This window comes from Poromitra crassiceps, assembly GCF_964638095.1.
Source record: "Poromitra crassiceps genome assembly, chromosome: 1".
NCBI lineage: Eukaryota > Metazoa > Chordata > Actinopteri > Beryciformes > Melamphaidae > Poromitra > Poromitra crassiceps.
Genome location: NC_139623.1, coordinates 68,458,547 through 68,484,251, shown reverse-complemented (window position 1 = coordinate 68,484,251; position 25,705 = coordinate 68,458,547). Strand labels below are relative to the sequence as shown.

Below are 25,705 nucleotides of genomic sequence, written 5' to 3'. Positions count from 1 at the left end.
GCGTCTACGCGGCACCACGTCCGCATCGCCACAGACCTATGAGTGTGTCTGTATCTACTCCACCTCTAAGACATACGTATAACAAAATCAATTAGTTTACAGCAGGGGTGGGCAACTATTTTTCATGGGGGGCCACATGAGAAACCCAGATTGTTGCCGGGGGCCTAACAAATGTCATGCCTTAAATGGAGTTAGCTTGATAACTGAGGTTCAGGAACACAAGATCACACCATGTCCGCATCATATCTCACCACCTACTCTAATCCATCACCCATTCACCTGCGCTCCTCCAATCCAATCACCGAGCCACACCGGCTTTCTATCAGCTCAATCACCTGTAGCCTATATATACTCACTGTCAAACCACTTCTCTCCCGTTTGTCATGTCTTCACGACCCCCCCCTCCACACCCCTTAGTTCACATCTCGCTACGGGCAGCACGAGCGGAGTTTGCATGTTTCTCCCCGTGCTGCGCGGGTTTCCCCGGGCACTCCGGTTTCCTCCCGCAGACTGTTAAAGATATGTTTTGCACATGCCTAATCTTGCCTCTCTGTCCTCTGAACACAGGAACCAGGGGGGGTAGGTGGAGATCGTACGTTATCCTGGGACACCGAGCCCAGCGGGCTCCCACCCAGGATGCGGTCTTCATCCCGGGCGCAGGACCTAGCAGGCTACGCCCGGGCGCAGGACCTAGCAGGCTACGCCCAGAGACGTAACCCCCACTCAGAGTCTCAACCCCTGGGTTCCTGGTTCCTGACACGGCTGTGCCGTGTACTAGATGAGTCTCCAAGCAATCCTGGTTCCGGACACGGCCGTGCCGTGTACTAGAAGAGTCTCCAAGCAATCGCACCACACTCACTCATCAATAAACATATATTCATTCTAACCATGGTGTGATCTGTGTTAGTGAACCCATGGATGGGCAACTTTGATGTTAGAGAGGGCCACAAGAAAATGTCCTCGCTACCAGTTTTTGCTGAGGGCTGAACGGCGCCAGCGTGAAAAATGTTGGGCATTTGAAGCCAGGTTTAGAGGAATAACTCATTTTAAATTAACAGTTGTGATGTTATTATTCAGTCTTAACCACCAATATTTGATCCTTTTCTCACTCACTCCTATGTCACCACCTGCTCTCCCTGCAGGGCTTGAAATTAACTTTTTTCACCACCTGCCAATATGGCTGCTAGATTTTAAAGTTACCAGCCAATTCGAATTTCCACTAGCCAAAATGTTTTTCTTGAAATAAACCAGAATATGAGTGGGTTAATTTAAGCATTTAAGTATCAGTAAGTGGCCTGGGATTCTCAAAGCCTGTGTTGAGGGTCACACAAGAACAAAAATGCACTCTTGAAGCTAAATAAATCCAAAACCATCAAGTTAATTATTAAAATTTCTACTTCAATGTAGAACAGTCATTTCTTACACATGAGATTACTTTTAGCCTTTTAGTCATAAATATTATTGAAAGATATTCCATATTCCAGACTGAAATGCTATAACAGAAGAGTATTGGCCAGAATGACATGAACATTTGGACACTTATTCAGCGGGTATCTTGCATGTTGCGTTCAGGTGCACTGTGTAAATTTATTTATTTATTTATTTTATTTTTTTTGCAATTCCATCGCGGGCCGCATACGGCCCGCGGGCCGTATGTTGCCCATGTATGGTTTACAGCCTCGTATCTCAACCATTTCTTCCATCGTCTTTCATATTCTGTCACTGTGTTTCTAATCTTATAAGTTATCCTTTCCATCTCTAAGATTTCATGTATTGTTTCTTCAAAGTACCAAAAAAACACGCTCAACCCTCAAAAGTTTATGTGTTAATAAGGTAATACACCTGATCAAATTGTATGGATGAAACTTGTTGATTTATGCTTAGGACCCTTTGAAGTTTGTAAAGACATGCAGGTTAGATTTTTTTTTTGCATTAGTAACAAAGTACAGTGTTGCTAAAGTTGAAGCACTTGTGCGAGGACAGTGGGTTAATCTTTTTGTTTTCTGAGGTGAAGATGTAATGAGAAAATATTGTTTAGGGAGATAAGGGAAGACACTATACTAGTTTACAAGAGTCTAAATAGTTAGTGGGTGTGGTATACAATATAAATATAAACAATACATATCAATTATAAATATAAATAATAAATACTATAAATCAGACATATTTTTACGTGTTTTTTGTGTGTTTCCAGGGCATGTTGATCTGACAGCAGCTGAAAAATTGCTGTATGGGATAACAGGCAACCTCTCTGAGCTGGAGGGTGTTTTTCTGCAGACATTTTATTTGTGCATAGCCATGATAGGCATTCAAATAAAGATAAATACTTGATTACAAGTTGGTGACTTGTAAAAGATTGCACCAGTGACCTTATGTGAGGACATAATTTTTAACTATTTTGTACTTACTTTTTTTTTTTTTAGTACTTAGTTTTCCGAAGTAATCCTAAATAGCAAAGAGAAATCAAAAATCCAATGCAGCTAATGGGGTCTGGACTCAGGAGGGCATATAGATATACAAACAACGGAAGGGGGAACTCAGATCTACAGGGAACTTCAACATGGCTGTGAATGACCTGAGGGAAAAGGCAAGAAGGGCTTTTGACACCATCCGAAAATCCATCCAAATTAATATCCCAATCTGAATCTGGCTCAAAATATTCAAAACCATAATCCAACCAATTGATATGGTAGTGAGGTATGGGGTCCATTAGCAAAACAGGAATTCTCTAATTGGGACAAACACCAAATTGAGATTCTTCACACTGAATTTTGCAAATACATTCTAAAAGTTAAACGAAAAACTCCAAATAATGCATGCAGAGTGGGACTTGGCCAATTCCCTCTTCTATCTAATTACCTGACCACTATTATTGACCCAAAAACTGAGGAAGACATTGACCAGGTAGAGACTCAGTGATCATAGCCTGGCAACAGACACAGGCCGACACAGACAGACCTGGCTGCCCAGAGAGGACAGGCTGTGTTCACTCTGTGCCGAAGGAGAGGTGGAGACAGAGCTGCACTTCCTGTTACACTGTGACAAATATAAAGAAATTAGAATTTTAAATTATCAGGGACACATCTGCACTTCGGAGAGAGACCTGCATGCACCATTTAAGCAGCACATTATATTTGTGGAGCTGCCATCATCTGCGGGGCAGCCAGCGGACAAGAGAGCCATTCACATCTGGCTGAACACTTCTTGTCTTCTTGAACACCCACTTATATTTTTTTGCACTAGCATCCTGTGTATTGGTTTGCTTGTTTAATTTTTTGTTCCAAATACTTTCTTTGGTCAACACTAATCTTTTATTTGATCTTATTTTATCCTAGTATATTCTTCTTCATTTTTTCCCTCTCTTCTGAAGATTTAAAAAATTAACAATGGTTATTTACAGATTCTGTGAATTCACTATTTGCACTATCACTGTTTAATTGCCTGTTTATTACTGTTTTGTTATTATTCTGAATAGATTCTAGTCAACAATAGTCTTCTATTCTATTCTATCTCATCACATTCCATTTAATTTTCTTTTCTCTTCCTTTTTTAATATCTTCAGATTTTGTGATTTATGTTTCTGGGTAACAAAATGTCATGTTTTCTGTTTTTGTTTCTTTGTATACTAAGTGTTGCTATATGTATGCTTTGGCAATGTAAGATGCACCTTATTATGTGAATAAACCCCTTTTTGAATTGAATTGAATTGAATTGAGAAAGAGAGAGAGAGAGAGAGATGGAGAGAGAGATTGGAGAAACAGATGTATCTCTACTGAGACTGGCTAATCCACTGGCTTCTTCTAGACTACCATGATAAGGTCATTAATGAATAAATTATCCAATTGATGAATTATTGATGAGGCAGTGTGTTTGCATTTGTGTTCTGTGTTCTGTGTGCTGTACGTGTGAGTGTATGTGCCTGTGATCATACACGTGTGTTTTTCTGTGTATAGTGTACATGTACATTCCATATGAAATGGGTGCTCTGTCTGTTTAATTGGCATGCTGTTACCAATCTATACATAATAACACAAAACAGTTTAAGTGAAAAGTTAAACATCTGTCAGAAGCTTCAAAGGAAGAGAAATTCAAATGATCTCTCAAGAAGCTGCAGGAGAGAGAAAAAAGAGGACCCCTTTGAAAATGTTTTTTCCCTCGCCAAAATTTTGTCTAACTTTGGAATGTTATTTATACTTTCCTGAGTCCTGACAAACTAGCATGGTTGGTACAAATCGATTCCTTAGGTCTTCTAGTTTCATATGATATCCGAAACTTCACTCTGGCTTTAAAACTGAGCCTCCTGCAATCTCTGAAAGTAAATGTTCAAAATTGGGATATTTCTCAAATATCGCAATATTTCTGAAAATCGACCCAATCTCAGGGTTAATGTGTATGTGTGTGGGTTTTTTTTTTTGCAATTCTCTGGCGGACCACCAGGCGGAGCCCCGCGGACCACATTTTTGGGAACCAATGGTATAAAACATTAGCACTATAATTGTCACTTACCATGGTTCCTAAGTGCATCAATATTAGTTAGTATGTAATTAGTATAAAACATTAGCACTATGAATAGTCATACATTCTCACCTGTTTGGGCACTCTAAGTAAGCTGCTTTGTTGTGTCCTTTATGTGTCCTAATATGACTACTTGTTGAAACTCTTCAGTTGTAGCCTGATATCAGACTGAATTGTGAACTTGACTCCATTTCAGAAGAAAGAAATGATGACATTAGAAAGCTAACAGCATATGTTGTTCTAACCCATAACAATATGTGATAGCCAGTGAGTTGATATACTAATACTGTACTGAAAAACTGCAAAGCAATTTCATGTCATATAGCAGCAAATAAGATTTGGAATGTCATCCTCCTACGTTTGACTGTTGACTGCAACACTGTCTGTAATTTGGACTGCGCTGAATTAAATCCTCCACGTCTCTCCTCTGCTGTTCCCTTTGTCACTTTGTGGAGTGCTTTTCTCTCACTGCCTTTTGTTTGTGAACAGAGACAGTAAGAGCGTCTGTGCAGTAAGTGTGCAGTAAGTGTGCAGTAAGTGTGCCCAAGTGGATGATAGTATGTTAATTGGTGCATTGCATTTATAAAAACTGCAGTGTTCTGTCGGCTTTGTTGTCAGTTTCTTTTTGATCTCCCATCTCTATTGGTCTCTCTCCTACACACACTACACGGACCCAGACACACGCACACACACGCACGCACGCATGCACGCACGTACACACACACACACAGATGCGCGCGCGCACACACCCACATCTTATTGACGATGACTCACATCCGTCTGTGAGGCAGGAAGCCGGTGATTGCCGGGTTTCTGTCGCTGTCCGAGGTCAGCGGCCAAATCTGATTCTGCCTCCAATAATCCCATCATTGCCCCTAACAGTGGAAGCAGAGCTGGAGGCAGAGTCTAGAGGGGCTTCATGTAACGTCTCACCACCTTCAATTCTGTCCAGCCCATCTGTGCTGCAGAGCGAGGTGAGTATATACTGTGACCATACATCATGTATATACTGTACTTCAGGGATGATTCCGTTTTAAATGACATTGTAGGCTTTTAGTTGAGGCCCTTATCGAAGGCCATTCTTAATCAGCAAGCAGGTGTCTTGCTCAAGGACAAAGTGGCTGTTGTGGGGAAGAGAAACGCACCAGCAGGCCACCCTGCCACCCCAATTACACTGTGTGGTGTGTATGCTTCACACACCCTGGAAAGAACACTATTATACCACCTATGTTTTAGTTTTCTTATTTTCAGACAAATTATTCTTATTCATTATTAAATTATTACCATCCTCCGGTGGAGGATGGTATCCCAGGTGTGCGAGAGCATATATGCTCCTTCGTCCCGGTTCATGGTGGAGGATACATCCTCCACCGGCGGGCCGGGGGTGAAGGTGGGGCGCGGTTGGGCCGGGAACCCTATATATGTTGACAGGTTTCCCGGCCCAACCAGCTGATAAGACACGTCATCACCAGGAAGTCAGATGACAGCTCTGAAGGAGGCTGTAGTTACAGCCCAAACCGTCAGCAGGTAAAATAACACCATAGGCCTACTCTATTTGTCTGAAAATAAGAAAACTAAAACATAATTTAAAAAGAAGACAAAATGAACCTAATTAATTTATTATAGCACCTACCTGTAGAAACCTGTGGCTTATGTGACTGGATTGTATTATTCAAAGTGACATTTAGCTCCTTACTTTACTAAACCTAAACACAGCCACACACACACACACACACACACACACGCACACGCACACGCACACGCACACGGACACACACACACACACGCACGCACGCACGCACGCACGCACGCACGCAGGCACAGAAACACACACACACACACACACACACACACACAGAAACACACACACACACACACACACACACACACACGCACAGAAACACACACACACACACACACACACACACACACACACACACACGCACGCATGCACGCATGCACGCACAGAAACACACACACACACACACACACACACAGAAACACACACACACACACACACACACACGCACACACACACAGAAACACACACACACACACACACACACACACACACACGCACACGCACACGCACACGCACGCACGCACCCACACACACACACGCACGCACGCACGCATGCACACACACAGACACACACACACACACACACACACACACACACACACACACACACACACACACACACACACACACACAGAAACACACACACACACACACACACACACACACACACACACAGAAACACACACACACACACACACACACACACACACACACGCACACACAAACAGGAGATCACCAGGAAACAAAGTCCATTTCCTCCAGTGTGCTGTGATCAAACCCTTTGTGACAGACTTCACCTAAGCTGCACTCACTCTGCCTGATCCCCCTCCAAAGCTCCTCCACTCTGATCAGCGCCCACGCCAGACACACACCGCCACTGCCTCCACACATGACTGTCTGCCCGCTGCTACACTGCACCTCTGCTGGATGTGAGGGGGGGGAGCGAGAGAGGAGTGACAGAAAGAGAGATGGAAAGAGCAAGAGAGAGAGAGAGAGGGGGGGGGGCAAAGAGAGAGAATAGAGAGAAGAAAGGAGAGAGAAAGAACAATGTTAGTCCTTTTAGCCAATCACAACTCAGATCCCGTTAAGACCTCTCTTTCTGCTACACAAGTCTTTTGTGGGATCATGACAAAGCTGCAGAAGCAAGCTTTTGTCTGCAAACAAAGAGGAGTGTGTTTGTGTATGAGGGAGACAGCCTGCCATTGTGTGTGTGTGTGTGTGTGTGTGTGTGTGTGTGTGCGCGTGTGTGTACGTGTGTGTGTACGTGTACGTGTATGTGCATGTGTGTGTGTGCGTGTGTGCGTGCATGTGTGTGTGTGTGTTTGATTGTGTGTGTGTGTGTGTGTGTGACTGTGTGTGTGTGTGTGACTGCGTGTGTGTGACTGTGTGTGTGTGTGTGTGTGTGTGTGACTGTGTGTGTGTGTGTGTGTGTGTGTGTGTGTATGTGTGTGTGTGTGTGTGTGTGTGTGTGTGTGTGTGTGTGTGTGTGTGTGTGTGACTGTGTAGCCACTTCTTAACATGCAGTGGAATCCGTATTATAACCTGCTCCTAGCCAGTTGGCCTGCATGTTAAACAACAATTAGCCGGCCTACGCGCACTCCCACGAGTCCGTATCTTATTCACCTCGACCGCCGGTATAAGATCCGCTTCCACGCAATCGCAGCTACAGTTAACTCATTGAGTGCCAGCCACTTTTGGAGAACGGACGCTCCCAGTGCCAGAGTTTCAGAGCGTTTTCAGTGATTTCTCGAGGCCCACAGAATATTGTGTGATATTACTATGTAAACACCGAACACGCACAAAGAACGAGCTGACTCTATTGTATCATTAGCAAAAATTGGTACCATTTTCCGTTCTTTAGTTATGAGCCGGAGAAGATAGGTCGTTTTGAGCAAATACAGGTGTTTCAAATTAGAAGCTGAGTTATTCCGCCTTTTGTGAAATTAAGCATTTCAAGCACATTCACTGACTCTGAAGATAATATTTTCTGATGTAGTGACGTGGTGTAGTTGTGTGGCCTGCGTGCCCCACCCCCCTCTCCCCCCCCTCAGCTGCAAAGTCCTCCCCACACTACACACAGCCTAACACGCACCCAGTCTATTTTCGGAGCCTCCGTTTCTGTGCGCCGGCTCCCAGCGCGACACGGAAGAGCCAAACCGGACTGCTGAGAATGCTTTGGCCCTTCGGCGTCGGGTGCTGCTTTTCTGGCGGCTAATCGTGTGGAGAAACTATACAAACAGACAGACAGAGACAGAGGGGCTCAGTTGTGGGCGCGGATTGACTGCTGTTCGCAGCCAACGTCAGCTCCAGACAGAGCAATCTATATGGCTCTGGCTGCAGCATGAGCGGTTTCTTTTTCATCACGGGGCTTTTTCCTGCTGTTTTCCGGACCTTTCTCTAATCTGGAGAGCACTGTCGCCACCTAATGAGTCCGTAAAATAGGTTATACACCTTCAATAGCTACAATATTTGTACAGGAGATGCCTGAGGCTTTGATCCACAACCCACCGTCAAAAAACGCATTTGACGTCGATCGACGTCCTTGGCACTCTACGTCACTATTTACTTTGACGTCGATCGACGTCCTTGGCACTCAATGAGTTAAACAGTGGCAGGTCATTATCCGCAGATCCGTCTGAGTGGGCGGGTGTGGCTCTTCGTGACTCACTTCACTTCACTTCACGTTCACTAGTTTATTAATTAATGAATCGTTCTGGCAATCGCTTATATCAACGAATTAAACGAGCAAACTCACGGTTTCCTCAAGTGCTGCAAACGGCTTTGAATTGTTTGGTAGAGCTAGGGATCCCAACGTGCTTCGGCTATGCAGGCAGGCAGGTCCGTGCATCACACCGAGGAGAGGAGACAGCTTACTGCTGCGCTGCTGATCCATGTCAGAAAAAGTGAGACATGCCTAGTGATCAATCAATCAAATCAATTGCCTCATTTTTGGCACATTGCCACCCCTCGTTGTCGGAATGGACTCCGTTGAAACGGCGTGTTTTTGAAGTCTCCAGATTTGTCGCTAACGTGATGCAGCCAATTATATTGTGTGAGGCAGCCATTTGAGGCAGGCAGTGTTGTGTGACTGTGCGTCCACACTGCGGAGTGAATAGGAGCTGACTGACTGATAGGCTATCAAACTTTTGTGGGGAGAAATACATTTAAAACTAGTCAGATATGACTTGAATGCCACTTGTAAAATAAATCACCCACAGTGATTGACGACGGTGCGACCACTATTTTGACTGCCTCATTTTTGGCACAATGCCACCCCTCGTTGTCGGAATGGACTCTGTTAAAACGGCATGTTTTTGAATGGAGTTTGGTTACAAATTCGCTAAAGCTGTTTCCTATCACATTCCTTGTTTTTGATACATGCTACCGCATGGTTCCTAAGTGCGGTAGGAACCCTAACGGTAGGAACCCCCCCCCCCCCCCCGCCCACTGGGAGAAAAAACGGCTCATATCCAGTTGTTTCTTAAAGGCCCAATCCGTCAAAACTCACTATTACTGACGCCGGTGGCCGTTAGTGTAACTGCAGGCAGCGTGTGAACGAGCTGACGCGCGGGCACCATACTCGCACGCGCACAAGCAGTTGCCTGGCAACAGCAGAGCTGTTCGTTGCTTTGTAACGTTAACTCATAAAAGTCACTTGAAAACGGCAACCTGGACAATTTATCGGTCAGATCAGCCTCGAGATGCCCAGGAAGGATTCTGGATGAATTAGGGGACGTTATTGTGGCATGTTTGGTCGTGTTTTGGCTTGCGTTGGCTGCGGGCAAGTCGATACTCATGTTAGCACAAGCCAGGAAATAGCCTGCTCCCCTGTATGTACGGTACCCTGTAATGCCTGGAGTTGACCAAACTGAACAATCAAACAATGTTTCATAAGCATAACAGTAACGTTAGGCATATTTACGACTGTTAAATTCATTATCCACACAAGACGGTAACGTTATTAGTGGGGCTGGTGGTAATTTCTATAAATGTAAATTAATATTAGTTAGCCGCGATTAGCATCAAGCTAACGTTACTAGTATTCAGCCAACAGCCAACTGCAGTCAGAGCCTGCTGGCTGCGGGAAGTGGATACTCATGTTACCACAAGCCAGGAAATAGCCTGCTCCCCCTGTATGTACGGTACCGTCCAAACTGAACAGTCAAACAATGTACCGTAAGCATAACAGACAGTAGGCTAACGTTAGGCATATTTCCGACTGTTAGATTCATTATCAACACAAGACAGTAACGTTATTAGTGGGGCTGGTGGTAATTTCTATAAATATAGCTAAATCTATTAGTTAGCCGCATATAGCATCAAGCTAACGTTCAGGCAGACTCACCACCGCAGCTAAATGCAGTCAAACAATAATGTTCCATGACCATAAGCATAACGGTAGTAACGTTAGGGTTGCATTACTTCACACAAGACGGGAATGTTAGCAGAGTTTCTGACCAGGTGGTCAGATACTTGTACTACGGAGTGACAGTAAAAATCTTGAATCTTGAAAATCCATTAGCAAGCAGCTAACGTTATCTGGTCAAAACCACATTACAGTAGCTACAAGCAGCAAGTTTCCTTCATGAACCGAAAACACAGTCCTGACTCTAGTTTCCCCCCGATGTCGGTCACATTGCTGCTGTCTGGCCAGACAGGCTTCATTAGATAAATATTTATTTATTTAGTCTGGACTTTTTCTGGAGTCTGTGTTGTTGTTTGCTTTAGCTAGCAGCTAGCGACGACCGTAACGTTAAAAGCTACTTCAGCCATTTCCTGTTAGCGTCTAGGACAAGAGACAAGCTCGTGAACGCGCGAGACGTCACATCCTCTAGCTGTGGCGGGAGATGCTATCCACTTCGAAACTGCGGTTTTTCCATATATCTTCTGAACGGCTGGTCGGAGAGAAACGCCCCTGGTCGCCATTTTTAAGTTACGTCAAGGCGCATTCACTCAGTGCCAATAATAAACACTTTGTGCACATTTATTTCTCGCCAAAACCAACGGAATGGGCCTTTAACAAAGACCCCTCATGTTTAGAAAGGCAAAACCTGAAAATACCCTGCTCTCTCTAGCCTGACATGATCCAGATTTCATGTTTAAAAGGCACTTGTGTGTGTGTGTGTGTGTGTGTGTGTGTGTGTGTGTGTGTGTGTGTGTGTGTGTGCGTGCGACTGTGTGTGTGTGTGTGTGTGTGTGTGTTTGCGTGTGTGTGTGTGTGTGAGGGATGTGATGTGGGTAACATGTAGCCTGTATGATCATGTGCACTTTACACTGTGTATTCTTCACTTCCTTTGGGCTGAAATGTGGTTGAGGCAGAATGAGATGGTTTCTGATGGTTCCTTGATGATGTCATAGACCCCGTTCACACCTGGCATTTAAATGGCCCAGTTCTGATCTCAGTAAAGTACAGGTCTGAACATTGAATGGTCAATGCGCATTGAGATCTGATTGCCTCAAGCCATCTTCGGAGGTGGCCTACAATATATAGGCCTACAAACACACGCATGCGCTAAAACTCACACACACACACACACACACACACACACACACACACACACACACACACACACACACACACACACACACACACACACACACACACACACACACACACCAGAGTGACAAATGGGCCTCTATAGCAGTCTCACTAATAGGAATGTTAGCCAGCAGATGTGCCCTGTTGGAGGAACACATGGAGTGTGACACAGGCTTATGTACGCACACAGGTACTGAACCATACTTGGCTGACAGCAATGGTCTGTGCAAACCACCAGGGGATAGTGTGTGTGACATGTGTGTGACAGACATGTGTGTGTGTGTGTGTGTGTGTGTGTGTGTGTGTGTGTGTGAGACGTCTGTTCAACGAGACAAGCATGTGGGAAACTGAGGCATCATCACACAGCCACATTTCTGCAGTGACTGTCTATGTGCATGTGATGTCCATTATGTGCAGCATGTGTGTGTGTGTGTGTGTGTGTGTGTGTGTGTGTGTGTGTGTGTGTGTGTGTGTGTGTGTGTGAGTGTGTGTGTGTGTGTTGTGTGATATCATGGTTGTGTGTGCTCAGGGGAAAGTAAGTGCAGGAGAGAAGTGCTGAAAGTGGAGGAAAAGGAAGAGAAGTGAGAAAGGACAAGAGGACAGCAGTGTAAAGAAGCTTGGTGAGGACACAGAAAGGAGGACAAGAGGACAGCAGTGTAAAGAAGCTTGGTGAGGACACAGAAAGGAGGACAAGAGGACAGCAGTGTAAAGAAGCTTGGTGAGGACACAGAAAGGAGGACAAGAGGACAGCAGTGTAAAGAAGCTTGGTGAGGACACAGAAAGGAGGACAAGAGGACAGCAGTGTAAAGAAGCTTGGTGAGGACACAGAAAGGAGGACAAGAGGACAGCAGTGTAAAGAAGCTTGGTGAGGACACAGAAAGGATGACAAGAGGACAGCAGTGTAAAGAAGCTTGGTGAGGACACAGAAAGGAGGACCAGAGGACAGCAGTGTAAAGATGCTTGGTGAGGACACAGAAAGGAGGACCAGAGGACAGCAGTGTAAAGATGCTTGGTGAGGACACAGCAAGGAGGACAAGAGGACAGCAGTGTAAAGAAGCTTGGTGAGGACACAGAAACAAGAGGACAGCAGTGTAAAGATGCTTGGTGAGGACACAGAAAGGAGGACCAGAGGACAGCAGTGTAAAGAAGCTTGGTGAGGACACAGAAAGGAGGACCAGAGGACAGCAGTGTAAAGATGCTTGGTGAGGACACAGAAAGGAGGACCAGAGGACAGCAGTGTAAAGATGCTTGGTGAGGACACAGAAAGGAGGACAAGAGGACAGCAGTGTAAAGAAGCTTGGTGAGGACACAGAAAGGAGGACCAGAGGACAGCAGTGTAAAGAAGCTTGGTGAGGACACAGAAACAAGAGGACAGCAGTGTAAAGATGCTTGGTGAGGACACAGAAAGGAGGACCAGAGGACAGCAGTGTAAAGAAGCTTGGTGAGGACACAGAAAGGAGGACCAGAGGACAGTAGGGGTGTCAAAAATAATCGATTATAAGATGCATCGCGATGCGGACGTGCACGATTCTGCATCGATTCACAAATGTCAAAAATCGATTATTACTTTTTTTTTCTTTTTTTTTTAAATAATCAAATAAAATATAATGGAAGTACATGCAGTTGTTTATTTTAATTATGGATCATAATACAATGCAATTCCAAATGCACTTTTATTTTAAAAGTAGCCACACAGTGAGAAAAAATAAATCAAAAAAGTGATGCATCGATTTAAGATGCATCGAGATGCATCGATAATCGTTATCGAACCAAATCGTAGCCCTCTGAATCGTAATCGAATCGAATCGTGAGGCAGTGGCGTGCCGTCCATTAGGCGAACTAGGAAAATGCTAGGGGCGCTTGAGCCGTTAGGGGCGCCAGAGAGGGTAATTTTTTTTTTTTTTTTTTTTTACAAATAATTTTTCATGATAATAGGCCTACTATTATTTTACAATAGTAGACAAAAAATAAGCAGAACAACGTCTTAAGTCTTTAAATAATAGTGAAATCATTTTTCTAATTCTGGCTTTCTGGCTGCCTGGGCTGCAGCACTTTCACCATGGTCCCTAATCCATACCACCCCACCCGCTGCGCGGCCGCGCCCCCTTCTACCTGCTCGGAGCTTTTTCCCAGAGTGGGGGAAGGGAGCTGGAAGGTGGGTGCTGAGGGTGCTGCAGTACAAGTGGCAAGAAATGGGATTTTCGAAATTTTTGGATTTGGCTGTCTTGTGTTTATACCACCAACAAGATGCATTAAAAAACAGTTTGTGCTTCCCAGCTCTAATCTTATTTCATACGCTCTCTCTTCAAAAGTGTTTCATTTTCATCATAATCTGGTTTTCCATAATAATAATAATAAGTTCAGTGTTTATGCCTGTGTTGCTGTCTGTTGTAGTGTAAAACGACTAAAGGGAGAGCAGGTACTTACATGAAAGTGAGTGAGAAAAGGAGAAGATACTGAATAATGACATCACAACAGTATAATCCTAATGTTAATTTAAAATTAAATATTCTTCTAAATATGGATGAAAGTCCAAAAAACGTCAAATTTTCTTCGGCGCTGCCCTCTCGGGCAGCACCGAGAGTCCCTTCCTTACAGCACCCCCTAACCTAAAAGTACTACTAGCGCCACTGGAAAGGCCGATTATATTTTCTTTGGGGGAGGGGGGGGGGAGGCACCAGCAAAAATCTTGCCTAGGGCACCAACTTGGTCAGGCACGCCACTGTCGTGAGGCCAGTGAAGATTCACAGCCCTAGAGGACAGCAGTGTAAAGAAGCTTGGTGAGGACACAGAAATGTGTGTGTGCGCCAGACTTGAACTCAGGATGGGGAGAAGTGACAGAAAACAGGCAGAAAGTAGCCTGTGAATAAACAGCCTCTGTCTGGAACCAAGACACGCTAAACTGCATGAACTCTGTTTCAACTACTCCAGTGATGCACTCAAAATATGCATCCAGTGTGTGTGTGTGTGTGTGTGTGTGTGTGTGTGTGCAGGGGCGTCATGCAAGCCAAAAATCTGAGGGGGCGAACTCTGTCGCCGCCCAGAGGGCGGCAAAAAATTTGGGGGGTTGGAAGCCAGATTTAGAGGAATATCTAATTTTAAATTAACAGACTGAGCAGGTGTAACCATAAGGCTATTTTCCAAACTGCTCAGCCTCCTGGAAAGATCCATAATCACCAGACTAAGTACATTGCCACTGCCCAGGCTCAATGGACTTGACAAAAAAGGGAGACCACATGTTTCAAAGCAATGTAACACAATGTTTATTTTGGCTGGTATTGCCTTTTCAGAAGGTAGAAATCTTTCCTCTAGAGCAGGGGTTCCCAACCTTTTTTGTGCCAAGGACTGGTAGATACATGGGAAAAAAAAGTCGCGGACCGGTTGTCAATTCTAATGGTTTTAGTTATATATATTTACTCACCAGGTGGCGACAAAGGGTAAATAACAGCCTTTTGTGTTGTACTGTATGTAGCCTATACAGTATTTATGTTTTTGTTTTAACTACAAACATACATAAACGTAAACTTGAAACTATGTTTCAACTACCATACACAGCCTATAATAATATAGCCTATGTTTATTAACAAAAAAAAAAAAAAAAAAAAAATTTTTTTTTTTTTTTTTTTACCTCTCAAAAATCTGAGGGGGCAATTGCCCCCTCAGTTACAATGGGCATGACGCTTCTGTGTGTGTGTGTGTGTGTTTAATCTTCTCCACTAGTATATTTGCACCTCAACGAGCTCATCAACTGTTAAAACAACCAAAACAACCTCTGTAATATGATTGACCGTAAATAATTCTGCTCCAGCACCCCCCCCCCCCCCCCCCAAAAAAAGTAATCCTCTCAGGTGCGCATGCGTGGCTAGAGCGCACTACCGCAGACAGGGGGCGTCAATATGGCGCTCTCTCCTCGACGACCGCACTGACTGCAACCTGCCAGAGAGAGGGAGAGAGAGAGAGAGAGAGAGAGAGAGAGACTGCAACCTGAACCTGCCAGAGGGAGAGAGAGACGCTACCATTCAGCCAAACGTCGAGAGAGAGAGAGAGAGAGAGAGAGAGAGAGAGCGAGAGAGAGAGAGAGAGAGAGAGAGACGCGAGAGAGAGAGAGAGAGAGAGAGAGAGAGAGAGAGAGAGAGAGAGACGCTACCATTCAGCCAAACGTCGAGATTCGAGCCTATTTTGCAGCCCTATGAATCCCTACACGTCTTCGGGAGGATAGAATAGAATAGAACAGGGTGACTTCAGAGGGCCTCGTGTTTTCCTGCGCATCGGATGGTTTTTGTGCAGGTGTGTGACTGAGTGAGACCTCCTCTCCTCCTCCCTCTCTGTTTCCAAGGAGGGAGACATGTCGAGCGAGAAGCCGGCTTCAGCACCACCGGGCTCGGCTTCCCTCACGGACACAGACCGGGACGCTCATCATCATCATCATCATCATCCTCCCGCCGGGCAGCCGCAGGTCGTCACGGCCGCTGGCTCCACAGCCGCCGCCGCCACCACCACCAGCACCGGGGAAAGGATGGTGTCTGCAGCCGGCTCTATGGTCCTCCCGGCCGCCGCCGTGCCCATCAGGAATATCCAGATGAAGTTCGCCGTGCTGGTGGGCCTGATCCAGGTCGGGGAGGTTAGCAACAGGGACATCGTGGAGACCGTGCTGAACCTGGTGAGTGAGTGAGTCAGTCAGCTCTATAGGAGCATCATCATCACCATCAGGCAGCCATAGAACACAGTAGAATCACTGCGCCCGTTATCTTTTATTTACGATGCCTCACTCCTGTGTGTGGCTTTCAGACGATGATGTCATGTTTGTTCGTTCGTTCGTTCGTTCGGAGGATGGATGGATGGACGTTTTGCATGCATGTCTGCTGCCTGCGAAACGACCGATTAATAAAGCGATATGATTGTAAAAGCTGAATGAAGCATGTGACTCACCATGGAGGGTAGTGTAAACTGTAATACCACCAGCCATTGTTGACTAAATGACCCGTTTGTTGTCCATCAAGGCAAGAGAGAGAGAGAGAGAGAGAGAGAGAGAGAGAGAGAGAGAGAGAGAGAGAGAGAGAGAGAGAGAGAGAGAGAGAGAGATTATTTCCAGTCAAGCTGTAGTGGAAATAGCCAAGAGTATGCAGGCTATATTCTCCTGACCCCGATAACGAACAGGAATCGATGCACAGGCAGGTTAGAACAATGTTGCGCACAACAGATAGAGGCTATAACAGACATGCTTCATTTTCTTTACAAGCACATTTGTGCAGGTATGCATCATGCCTGCCTGCTTGCCTGCCTGCCTGCCTGCCTGCAACACGAACAAAGGCCCACTTAGCATGATGCTATCCAGCGCAATAAGTGTGTATGAGAATGGCTCAGATCAGAATGATGCATAATAGGCCTACACAACACAGCCATTGTTGGAGGTATAGGGCCCCGCCTCCTGTAGGAGGTTAATGGCTTAGTTCTATTGCTGCTGTGGTTAAATGAGGCCTACCCCACCACACACACAACATACTGTAGCAGAGGATTTCATCTGGTTGAGGGTTTTTACACACACGAGTGGTGTCTCCCGTTACCAAACAGATGAGCTTCAAATGCTCAGCACATGTAGGTCTAGTAGGCTAATGTGTTAGGAGGATGATGCCCGACTGTTTTCATCCTTCCTGCATCAGACTATGACGCCGTCTATTGCGTGACATTACAAACGTTGCCACGAGAAGGAGGCCTCTGATCATAAACTCTCTTTTTGAGGAAGAAGTAGAACTGTGCAGCTAGAATCACTGATGCAATGTATTTGTTTTTGGAAGTGGTCTATTGCAGAGGGTTTATGTAGCCGGCCGTGGCCTATTTACCCACTGGATTCATTGAGCAGGACAGCCTACAGCTGGGCTAAACCATTTCTGTCTCAGTGTAGCCAGGGTGAGCGGTCCTCCAGATTCGGGTCGACTCTTGTCTCCAATCGATTATTGGTGCTACACAGGGAATATGAGGGGGCTTTGCTGGCTCATTCCCCTACCCACCTCCCCCGCCTTACAACCAGCCCCCCCCCCCCCCCCCCCCCCAGCTACACAGGCTGATAACCATCCGTCCCGCTCCGTGCCCCCCCCCCCCTTCACTCTGGAAGGACTGAGAGGAGGGAGGCTGCCTGCATAGACTGGCCTGGCAGCAGCATGCATTTAAAAGCAGGTGGAGAGGAGGAGGGTGGGGGAGGAGAAGAGAGAGAGAGAGAGAGAGAGAGAGGAGGATGAGGTGGTAGGATGCTGCAGTGGCTATGTGCTCAGAAAGCACCAGCTGATGCAGCGGAAGAGGAGAGCATTCTGGATTGGTCCATATCAGATCAGCGGGAGCTCAGTGGAGCTAGGCCCAGACCATATGTTTGTATGTAGGGCTGGCTGGGTATTGGTTCAAATTTCGAGAATCAATTCGAATCCGATTCACAAGGTTCCGAATCGATTAATCCAGATTCGATTAATTTCAATATCGATTTGGGTTAAGTGATACTAAAACATGTTTTTTTTAAGCTGTAACCTGAATTACATGACTGTCCAGTTATGTAACACATCAATACTGGTATTAATATTGACATTTGACAGCAAATGAATATGAAATATCTGTACTTAATGGCTGAAACTGTTGAAAATGTCAAGGACCAAGACCCCTCCCAGAATATGTTGACAGTATTACATCTTTCAAAAATACGCTGTGGGCAGAAATAGCTTCAAAATGAGTGTATAGTTACTCTTTAAGTTCAAATACAAATGTTGCTTGGATATGAAAAAGATTCTCAGAACAAAAGCTGTAAATTGTACGAGGAACTCTAACCTGGTGCATCATTCAAAAATATTACACTAATAATTCACCCCAAAGCAGTTACAAAATACAAATATACTTTTTTATTTTATTTGTTGTCATGACCATTTGGCCCACAATCAAACTACAGCCCTGAACAACACAATACTGTGCTTTGGGCTGCAAGTTGTGCAGACTCTCCAGTCAGTATCAGTGTGACGAGCAGAGTGACTGACACCACCAGTGCTTTGTTTAGCAAAGTAATGCAGTCAGTCACTACTCCATATCAAAACAAGAGATGAGGCTGAGGGCGGCTCCACTCGTCGTTGTTTCTATAGTGAGATGCCGCCGACTCTCTCTCTCTCTGCTGACTGCAGTTTCATTTTGATGCTTTGTTTCACAGATTTATACATGTTGGGGATGATGTCTACAGCAGCGGTCTACAGTCAGATGTTTGTGTTGCACCATAACGTAGTTCACGTTGGGGTACCTTCAGGAGCCTTTTGAAGCCTTCATTTTTCACAACGGAGTTAGTGCTGCACGATTTGGGGGAAAGGTGCGATTAGCGATTATGGTGGACAATATTGCGATTTTGCGATTGTGATTGCGATATAATAAACAAATGGTATCTAGGGATGTGTGGGCATGAGTTTTTGACGGTATGATAACCTTGGACAAAAATACCACGGTTTCACATATCACAGACTAAAATACATTAACTATTACGTTTTTCTTATGGAAAGACTGTGTGGCCCCTATTCTCCCACAGGCCTTCGGCGCTAAAACGGGCCTTTGGCGCGAAAAAACGTGCCTTGCGCCTGCCTCGGGAAGATATCAATATGGCTTTACGCTGCCAAATGCGCTTTAGGCAGAATGGGCGTGGCGCACTCCCTGAATGGGCGAGAATGGGCGTTTCGGCGTTAAATATCGGCCTAATGATATCTTCCCACCTGGCGTAAATTTAGCGCTTTGCGCTTTTGAAAACCAGGCCTATTCAGTGCGCTGGTTGCGTGGAGCGCTCCCCTCTGGCTCCCCTCTGTCACCCTTCTCTGTGTCACTCTCTCCCTCTCTCCTCAGTCTGACAGGCACAATACGACTCTCTCTCTCTGACTCCCTCGCTCAGACAGACACAACACACTTCCCATAGGAAAAATAAGTTGTAAGTCCACTGCCTGGCATGTCCCAGCATGCATTGTGGTACTCCATTTCGCTACTAAATAGCAACCAAATGAGCCGAAAACCTATATAAAGGTAGATCTAAATAATGTGTAATGGTAACACAACCTGCAATTGTAGAACATTTCAATATTGGACCAAATAAAACATCGAAATGAAAACACCACCCTATGTGAAACATATATGTCCTCCTGGGCCTATATATCCCTTGTCGATTTAACGTGATTTAGATAAGTGACAGCGGAACGCGCTTCTACTGTCATCTGCTATACTGTGATGTCCGCTCCAATAACTTGGCCCTACTTCACATTTAGTTTTACAATAAAAACACATTTATGCAATGACTTTACATAATGTAGGGTATATTTATGTGCATCATCCTTCCTGCAGCAGGCGAGAGAAAATGATAACTTTCTGGACAAACTTTCACCAATCTAATAGGCTATATTTTTCTAGCTGATGCATTTAGAACATTCTTTTCACTTTGATCTTGCTATAGTGTAGGGTATTTACATGCTTGCAGTATTTAAACTGCAGTTAGATTGGTTTGAGAAGCATAATAATATGGAATAATAGCCTATATATGGAGCAGACAGACTGGATGAAGGGAGGGGGGGGCAGAGCGCTTGGCTTTGTCTGGTTTTACCGGATTTGTCCAGGAATTGGAGCTTAAAAGGCAAGCGTGTGACTCTTTACTGCAATTCTCCAATGAGCGGACTATGCATAATTTTACGCTTAAAAGGCGTGGTTATAATGGTTGAGGCTGCGTGTAGCGCCGATACCAAGATAGCGAGTGCGCTGGTCCACACCCACTTACTGCGCTAGGTGGCCTAGCGCTAGGCCTTAAACACAGTTTCTACGCCGATTGCAACGATAGGGCCCTGTGTTTTTTGTCATACCTGACAGTCGAAACTGTCAGGTATGACAAAAAACACACAGTCTTTCCATAAGAAAAACTTAATAGTTAATAATGGATAGACGAAAAGAACCCGTTTGGATTAAAATACATGAAATATGAAAAAAATAAAACTATTTGAAATAAAATTATCTTTACAAAAAAATAAAAAATTTTGAGACATTTGCCTGTCCCAAACATGTAAAAAAGAAACACCAGAAAATAGAAACTGCACTGTGTTACAGCACATAGAAGATGGCTCAGAAAAGTTGCAAAGTTAGTTACATGTCTGTGCAGTAATACAATGATACACCCTGTTTATTTATTTTGTAGCGACAGATGGCCTTAAACGCCACACTCACGTGACGCTTCTTGAGAGAGAGCTGAGGTAACGTGCATCTGCAGACTTTATTGAGGGACCATGAAGGCATCATGTGACAGGCTAGTTAGCCTGGAGGTGTGGCAGCTGCGACAGTGTTTTGCTGCTATCAACCTTGTTAATCTTATTATATTCTTCATCACAGCGGGTCATTAACCACTGTGCACTTAATCGTGCACTAGTTCTGCATAAGCACCTGCAGCTCTCTCCTTATTTTACTGACGTTCTCACTAATCACACGGCTGTTTACATGCGTTTCTGAACGGCTAGCTAGTTATTAGCATAGCTTGCTGTTAGCGATCATGGATGTTCTCTCTCTCCCTCTCGGTAAGATAATATGTAGCCTTGCTGCACATAACATTACTTATTTGTAGGGGTGTCACAATATATCGTCCCACGAAATTTCGCGATAGTAAAACGTCACGATATGTATCGTTGAGATTAAATCTCATATCGCATTTTTTTTTTTTTTTTTTTCAAAAATAGACAAAGAAATGTCTTTGTTTGTTGAAGTTCAATGTGTGGAAAGTAGTTCAGTTGAACAAGTCTCTGAAGAGACACATGAGAAGTTATACAGGAGAGAAACCATTCAATTGAGTTTCTGGCAAAACTGTTTACTTGACAGGAAAAACTGAAGATGCATAAAAAATAGACTAAGAAAAGTCTTGTTGTTTGAGTTTGAAGAAAAACTGAAGATGCATAATGAGAATTTATACTGCTGAGAAACCTTTTAGTTCAAAGTAAATCTAAGTGACGGTGTAACTCATTCTATTTCAAGATAAGCCTTATCTCCAATCTCATGTTTTTTCTAGTTGTTATTGTAATAACAATTTCCCACAACAGCATGTTTTGTATTTTTGCATTTCAAATAAAATACTACTTTTCCAGTCATATATTGTCATTATTCAAGTTAAAAAAAATATTGTTAAAATCGTATCGTATCGTTATCGTGAACCCAGTATCGTGATACGTATCGTATCGTGAACTGAGTGTATCGTGACACCCCTACTTATTTGCGGGAGTGCATGGGAGAAGTCTCCCACTAGTGTTGATGCCCAGTGTGATGGCAGAGAAACGTGTGTTTGCTGCGTCGCGTGTAACGTTAGTTTAGACGAGGCTCTCGCACACACACACACACACTCAAAAAGACGTGAAAAAAAAATCGCACACTTTTGCGGTTATGTAATCGCACGTGCTGACATCGCGATTGCGATTCGATTAATCGCGCAGCACTAAACGGAATATGGGCGTATATCCTTGCATACGAAAGTTGCTATAGCTTATTTTATTTTTAGGGCACGTGGAGAGTTGGCTGCTAATTCTAATGAGTTGATTTTGTTTCAGTCCGGACGACTTGCCTTCAGATAGCAGGAGATCTGGCTCGCTGGGTGATGTCTCATCAGGTCACAGGTGGTTTCAGATATTTGTTGTATTCCCGCAACACTTCACACACGGAGCCGGTCGGCTGATCTTGCAAATCGCTTTGCTTTTGTCAAGCTCGTTTTTGTCTTTGAATCCGAAATGGTTCCAGACATATCTGCCTTTAGTTTTGCCGGCATCCACCATGTTGAATGTTTTGACTTCACTGAGAGAGATCGCTTTGTGCATGCACGAAGAACGAGAGGCTGGTGGTGTGTTCACGGGCGAGAAAAAAAAAAAAATCGATATCAAAGGATTAAAATGAAAATCGATTCAAAATCGCAGAATCTATTTTTTTTAACCCAGCCCTATTTGTATGTGTTGTGAATATTGGTCATCAGCAAATAGGGATGAAACAATTACAGGTTTAATAATAAACCGTCAAATACCTGACAGTTAGTATTACTGCTTAAAATTGTAATCATCATTAAAACCGTGGTACCGCGATTACAGCGCTTTTCACTGTAAATACTGTCCATCATAAACCAAAGTTAGCAACGATGCTGGTGAAATGATTTCAGTGAGTGTGTCAGTAGCCTGCTTTTTGAACATTTTCAGCACATGATGATGTAACAATAATACTGATAACCTTTTGGTCACTATAATTGTGATATGAAATGTTCATACCGTTTCATCTGTAGTTACAAATCACAACAGTATGTTTCGGCCGTTATACAAAGCTTTACTTGCTCAAATCTGAATTGAACAATCGGTCCTGGTTTTGCGAGACTCCCAATAGCTAAAGCCAGGCTGTTAGGGAATTCTGCTGCCCAGTTCCTGAATGAAAACAAGTTGAAACAAAGTGGTGCGGGTTAGGGTTAGGGTTAGGGTTAGGGTTAGGGTCAGGGTTAGGGTTGTGCTGGTGTGGCCGGGCGCAGCAGACCTCAGTGCTCATGCTTCTGCCACAATGAGTCCACTGTGACCCAAAAGCCCATCCATTCTTCCAACCAATGTGGGAGACCACAGACAGCAGCGAGGCTCTCTGGCCACCGTGTGGCTGTATTGATCAGATCCCACTGCGGCCTGGATGAACAGATGGCTTGTCGGCTGGATCAGATATCACTCCATGTTCTATACGACGTGACGCCGGCCTTTGGCTAGTGATGAATTCTGTAGTCGTTGGCAGGAAAGGGAAGAGAAGACAAAAAAAAAACATCAAACGTCATCTAACATAGCTTAGTTTTAGGATGCTAGCTCCACTGATGCCAATATATCAGCACACACAAATATAACAGAGCCACACATGTACATGTATTTATATCAGTGTATCAGTTACTTGTGCCTTTGTCGCTAATGTCATTGTTTTGGATGAGGGCTTATATGCACATATGCACATTATTTCTGATAGTAGTCCCACTCCCGTGCTCATAGACACACAAACACATTATGTATAGTACTGTGTGTGTGTGTGTGTGTGTGTGTGTGTGTGTGTACGTGTATGTGTGGGTGCTCGGCTATTATCATCAACAAGGCATCACAGTTGTCAAGGCAACAGTGCACTTTGATTGAACTGCCTGCCTCTAGTCCTCGACCACCTGGTGTTGCCATTCATTTCCGGACTTCTGTCACAGTCCTCAGCAAAAGCATCCCTCTCTCTCTCTCTCTCTCTCTCTCCCTCTCTCTCTCTCTCTCTCTCTCTCTCTCCCCCCTTCTTTCTTGTCTCTCTCTGCTATGCCTAGTATTGTTGTGGCTCGCAGACCCCTACCACACTAACAACTCTGACAGTGAAAAACTGTGGAGCAGATACATATGAGTGTATAAGGAAAGTACAGCTAGAATTGAATGAGACCTTCATTGAATACATGTATCATGTCTTGTATATTAGCCATTATTTGGACCTTTGTTGATTTTGCTGACTGGTTATTGGTTAAGTAGTTGTTATAAATGATATGCAGTATACAAGGGGGCCTGCCCCCCCCCCCCCCCCCCATATTGAGATTATATTGACAGATATTGTGATTGCGATATGGGTCACGTTTATAGTGGGGATGGTAATTTTTGTCTTTCATTTTCACATAAATAGAAAAATATTTGTACCAAACAAGCATCTATCTATCTATCATCTATCTATCTATCTATCTATCTATCTATCTATCTATCTATCTCTCTCTCTCTCTCTCTCTCTCTCTCTCTCTCTCTATCTATCTATCTATCTATCTATCTATCTATCTATCTATAGCCCTTTTCCCACATGCGTACCGGAAAATTACCTGTAAGTCAATATCGGACATTTCCCTTCACACTTCGGCTCGCGCATGTGGGAATCTATCAGCGAATTTTCCTGTATGTTGGGGGGGCGGGAGCTTATTTGGGGGGTCGGCAAAACTCTAAATAAGTTCGCTTGTCAGTTGTCACACAATAAATCACACTCGTTTGACTTAAGAGCAGCGTCAAGCCGCCAGCGTAATCAACACAGCCGATTTCCCCCTCCCCTCTCTGCTCGAGAGCAGCAGCCACGGACAGACACAGCGAATGACACAGCAAATGCACAAGCGAAATGTGGAAGTAGTTTGCTTTGATGTGCGCGAATGATTAGTTGATGCACTTTGAAGAAGTTGGGATCCGTGTCTGAGAGAAATAGTTGCTGGTTCGATGTTTATCCGTTCACCTGCGTCGCGTTGAAGCACTTTTTACAGACTGGCTTTGTTTGATGTGTCCGGGGTTGCCTTCGGAAATCAGCAAGCTGACATACTGCTCTTATTAGGCTATCACAAGATCATTTCGCCAGTTTGCTTTAATGTGCGCGAATGATTAGATTATGCCCGCTGGAACATTAAGCAACGTGTGTAGGCTACTCCTCGCCCATGATTGAAGGACCGCTGTCGCGGAAAATGACTGGAACCGTTTCCACTTGCATCTCCTTAAGAGCATACCGCTCTTCTGACTGGGTCGAAACTGGTGAAATGTCGGGGACGACGGGGTCGCGCTTATACCGGCACGGCGCCTTTCTCACATGCAGGCATTAGACCACGTACCGGTCATTTTGCGGTACAAAGCGCATGTGGGAAAAGGGCTTATGTATCTATCTATCTACCTACCTACCTACCTACCTACCTACCCTGAGGTATATTTCAAATGTACCTGCAAACAGTACTGTCAGATCTGCCTTTTGACTTATGCAACAGCTGTACTTATTTATAGATTGCTGTATTTAGTTGTTATTTATAGATTGCTGTATTTAGTTGTTATTTATAGATTGCTGTATTCAGAGCGCAACCCCACAGCACTTCCTTTTTCTCAGCATTCGGCAAACTGCAGAAATATTCACTCGACATCGTTACTTTTGTTTTCGCCGCTCAGCTGTATAGACGGTTTTCAAGGAATGGTCAGTCCTGCACTTGAATGTTTTTTTTTCTTTTATGTCCATAGCAAACACTGCAACAGGAAGTGAGTGGGGGTTCAATTTAGGATGTTTTTTTGTCA

General features: G+C 44.4%; 1 protein-coding gene across 1 annotated transcript in view; it reads left to right on the top strand.

Annotated features, from left to right (window-relative positions):
- Window positions 1-15,981: 15,981 nt before the first annotated feature.
- The window catches only part of LOC310782492 (neurobeachin-like), a gene marked incomplete at its 5' end in the record, with an annotated part of 447,634 nt that continues 437,910 nt past the window's right edge, over window positions 15,982-25,705 (top strand). Inside the window, one exon of the mRNA XM_083643165.1 lies at window positions 15,982-16,296. Within this exon, the coding sequence (XP_083499291.1) occupies window positions 15,982-16,296 (315 nt within the window). The remainder of the gene's footprint in view (window positions 16,297-25,705) is intronic.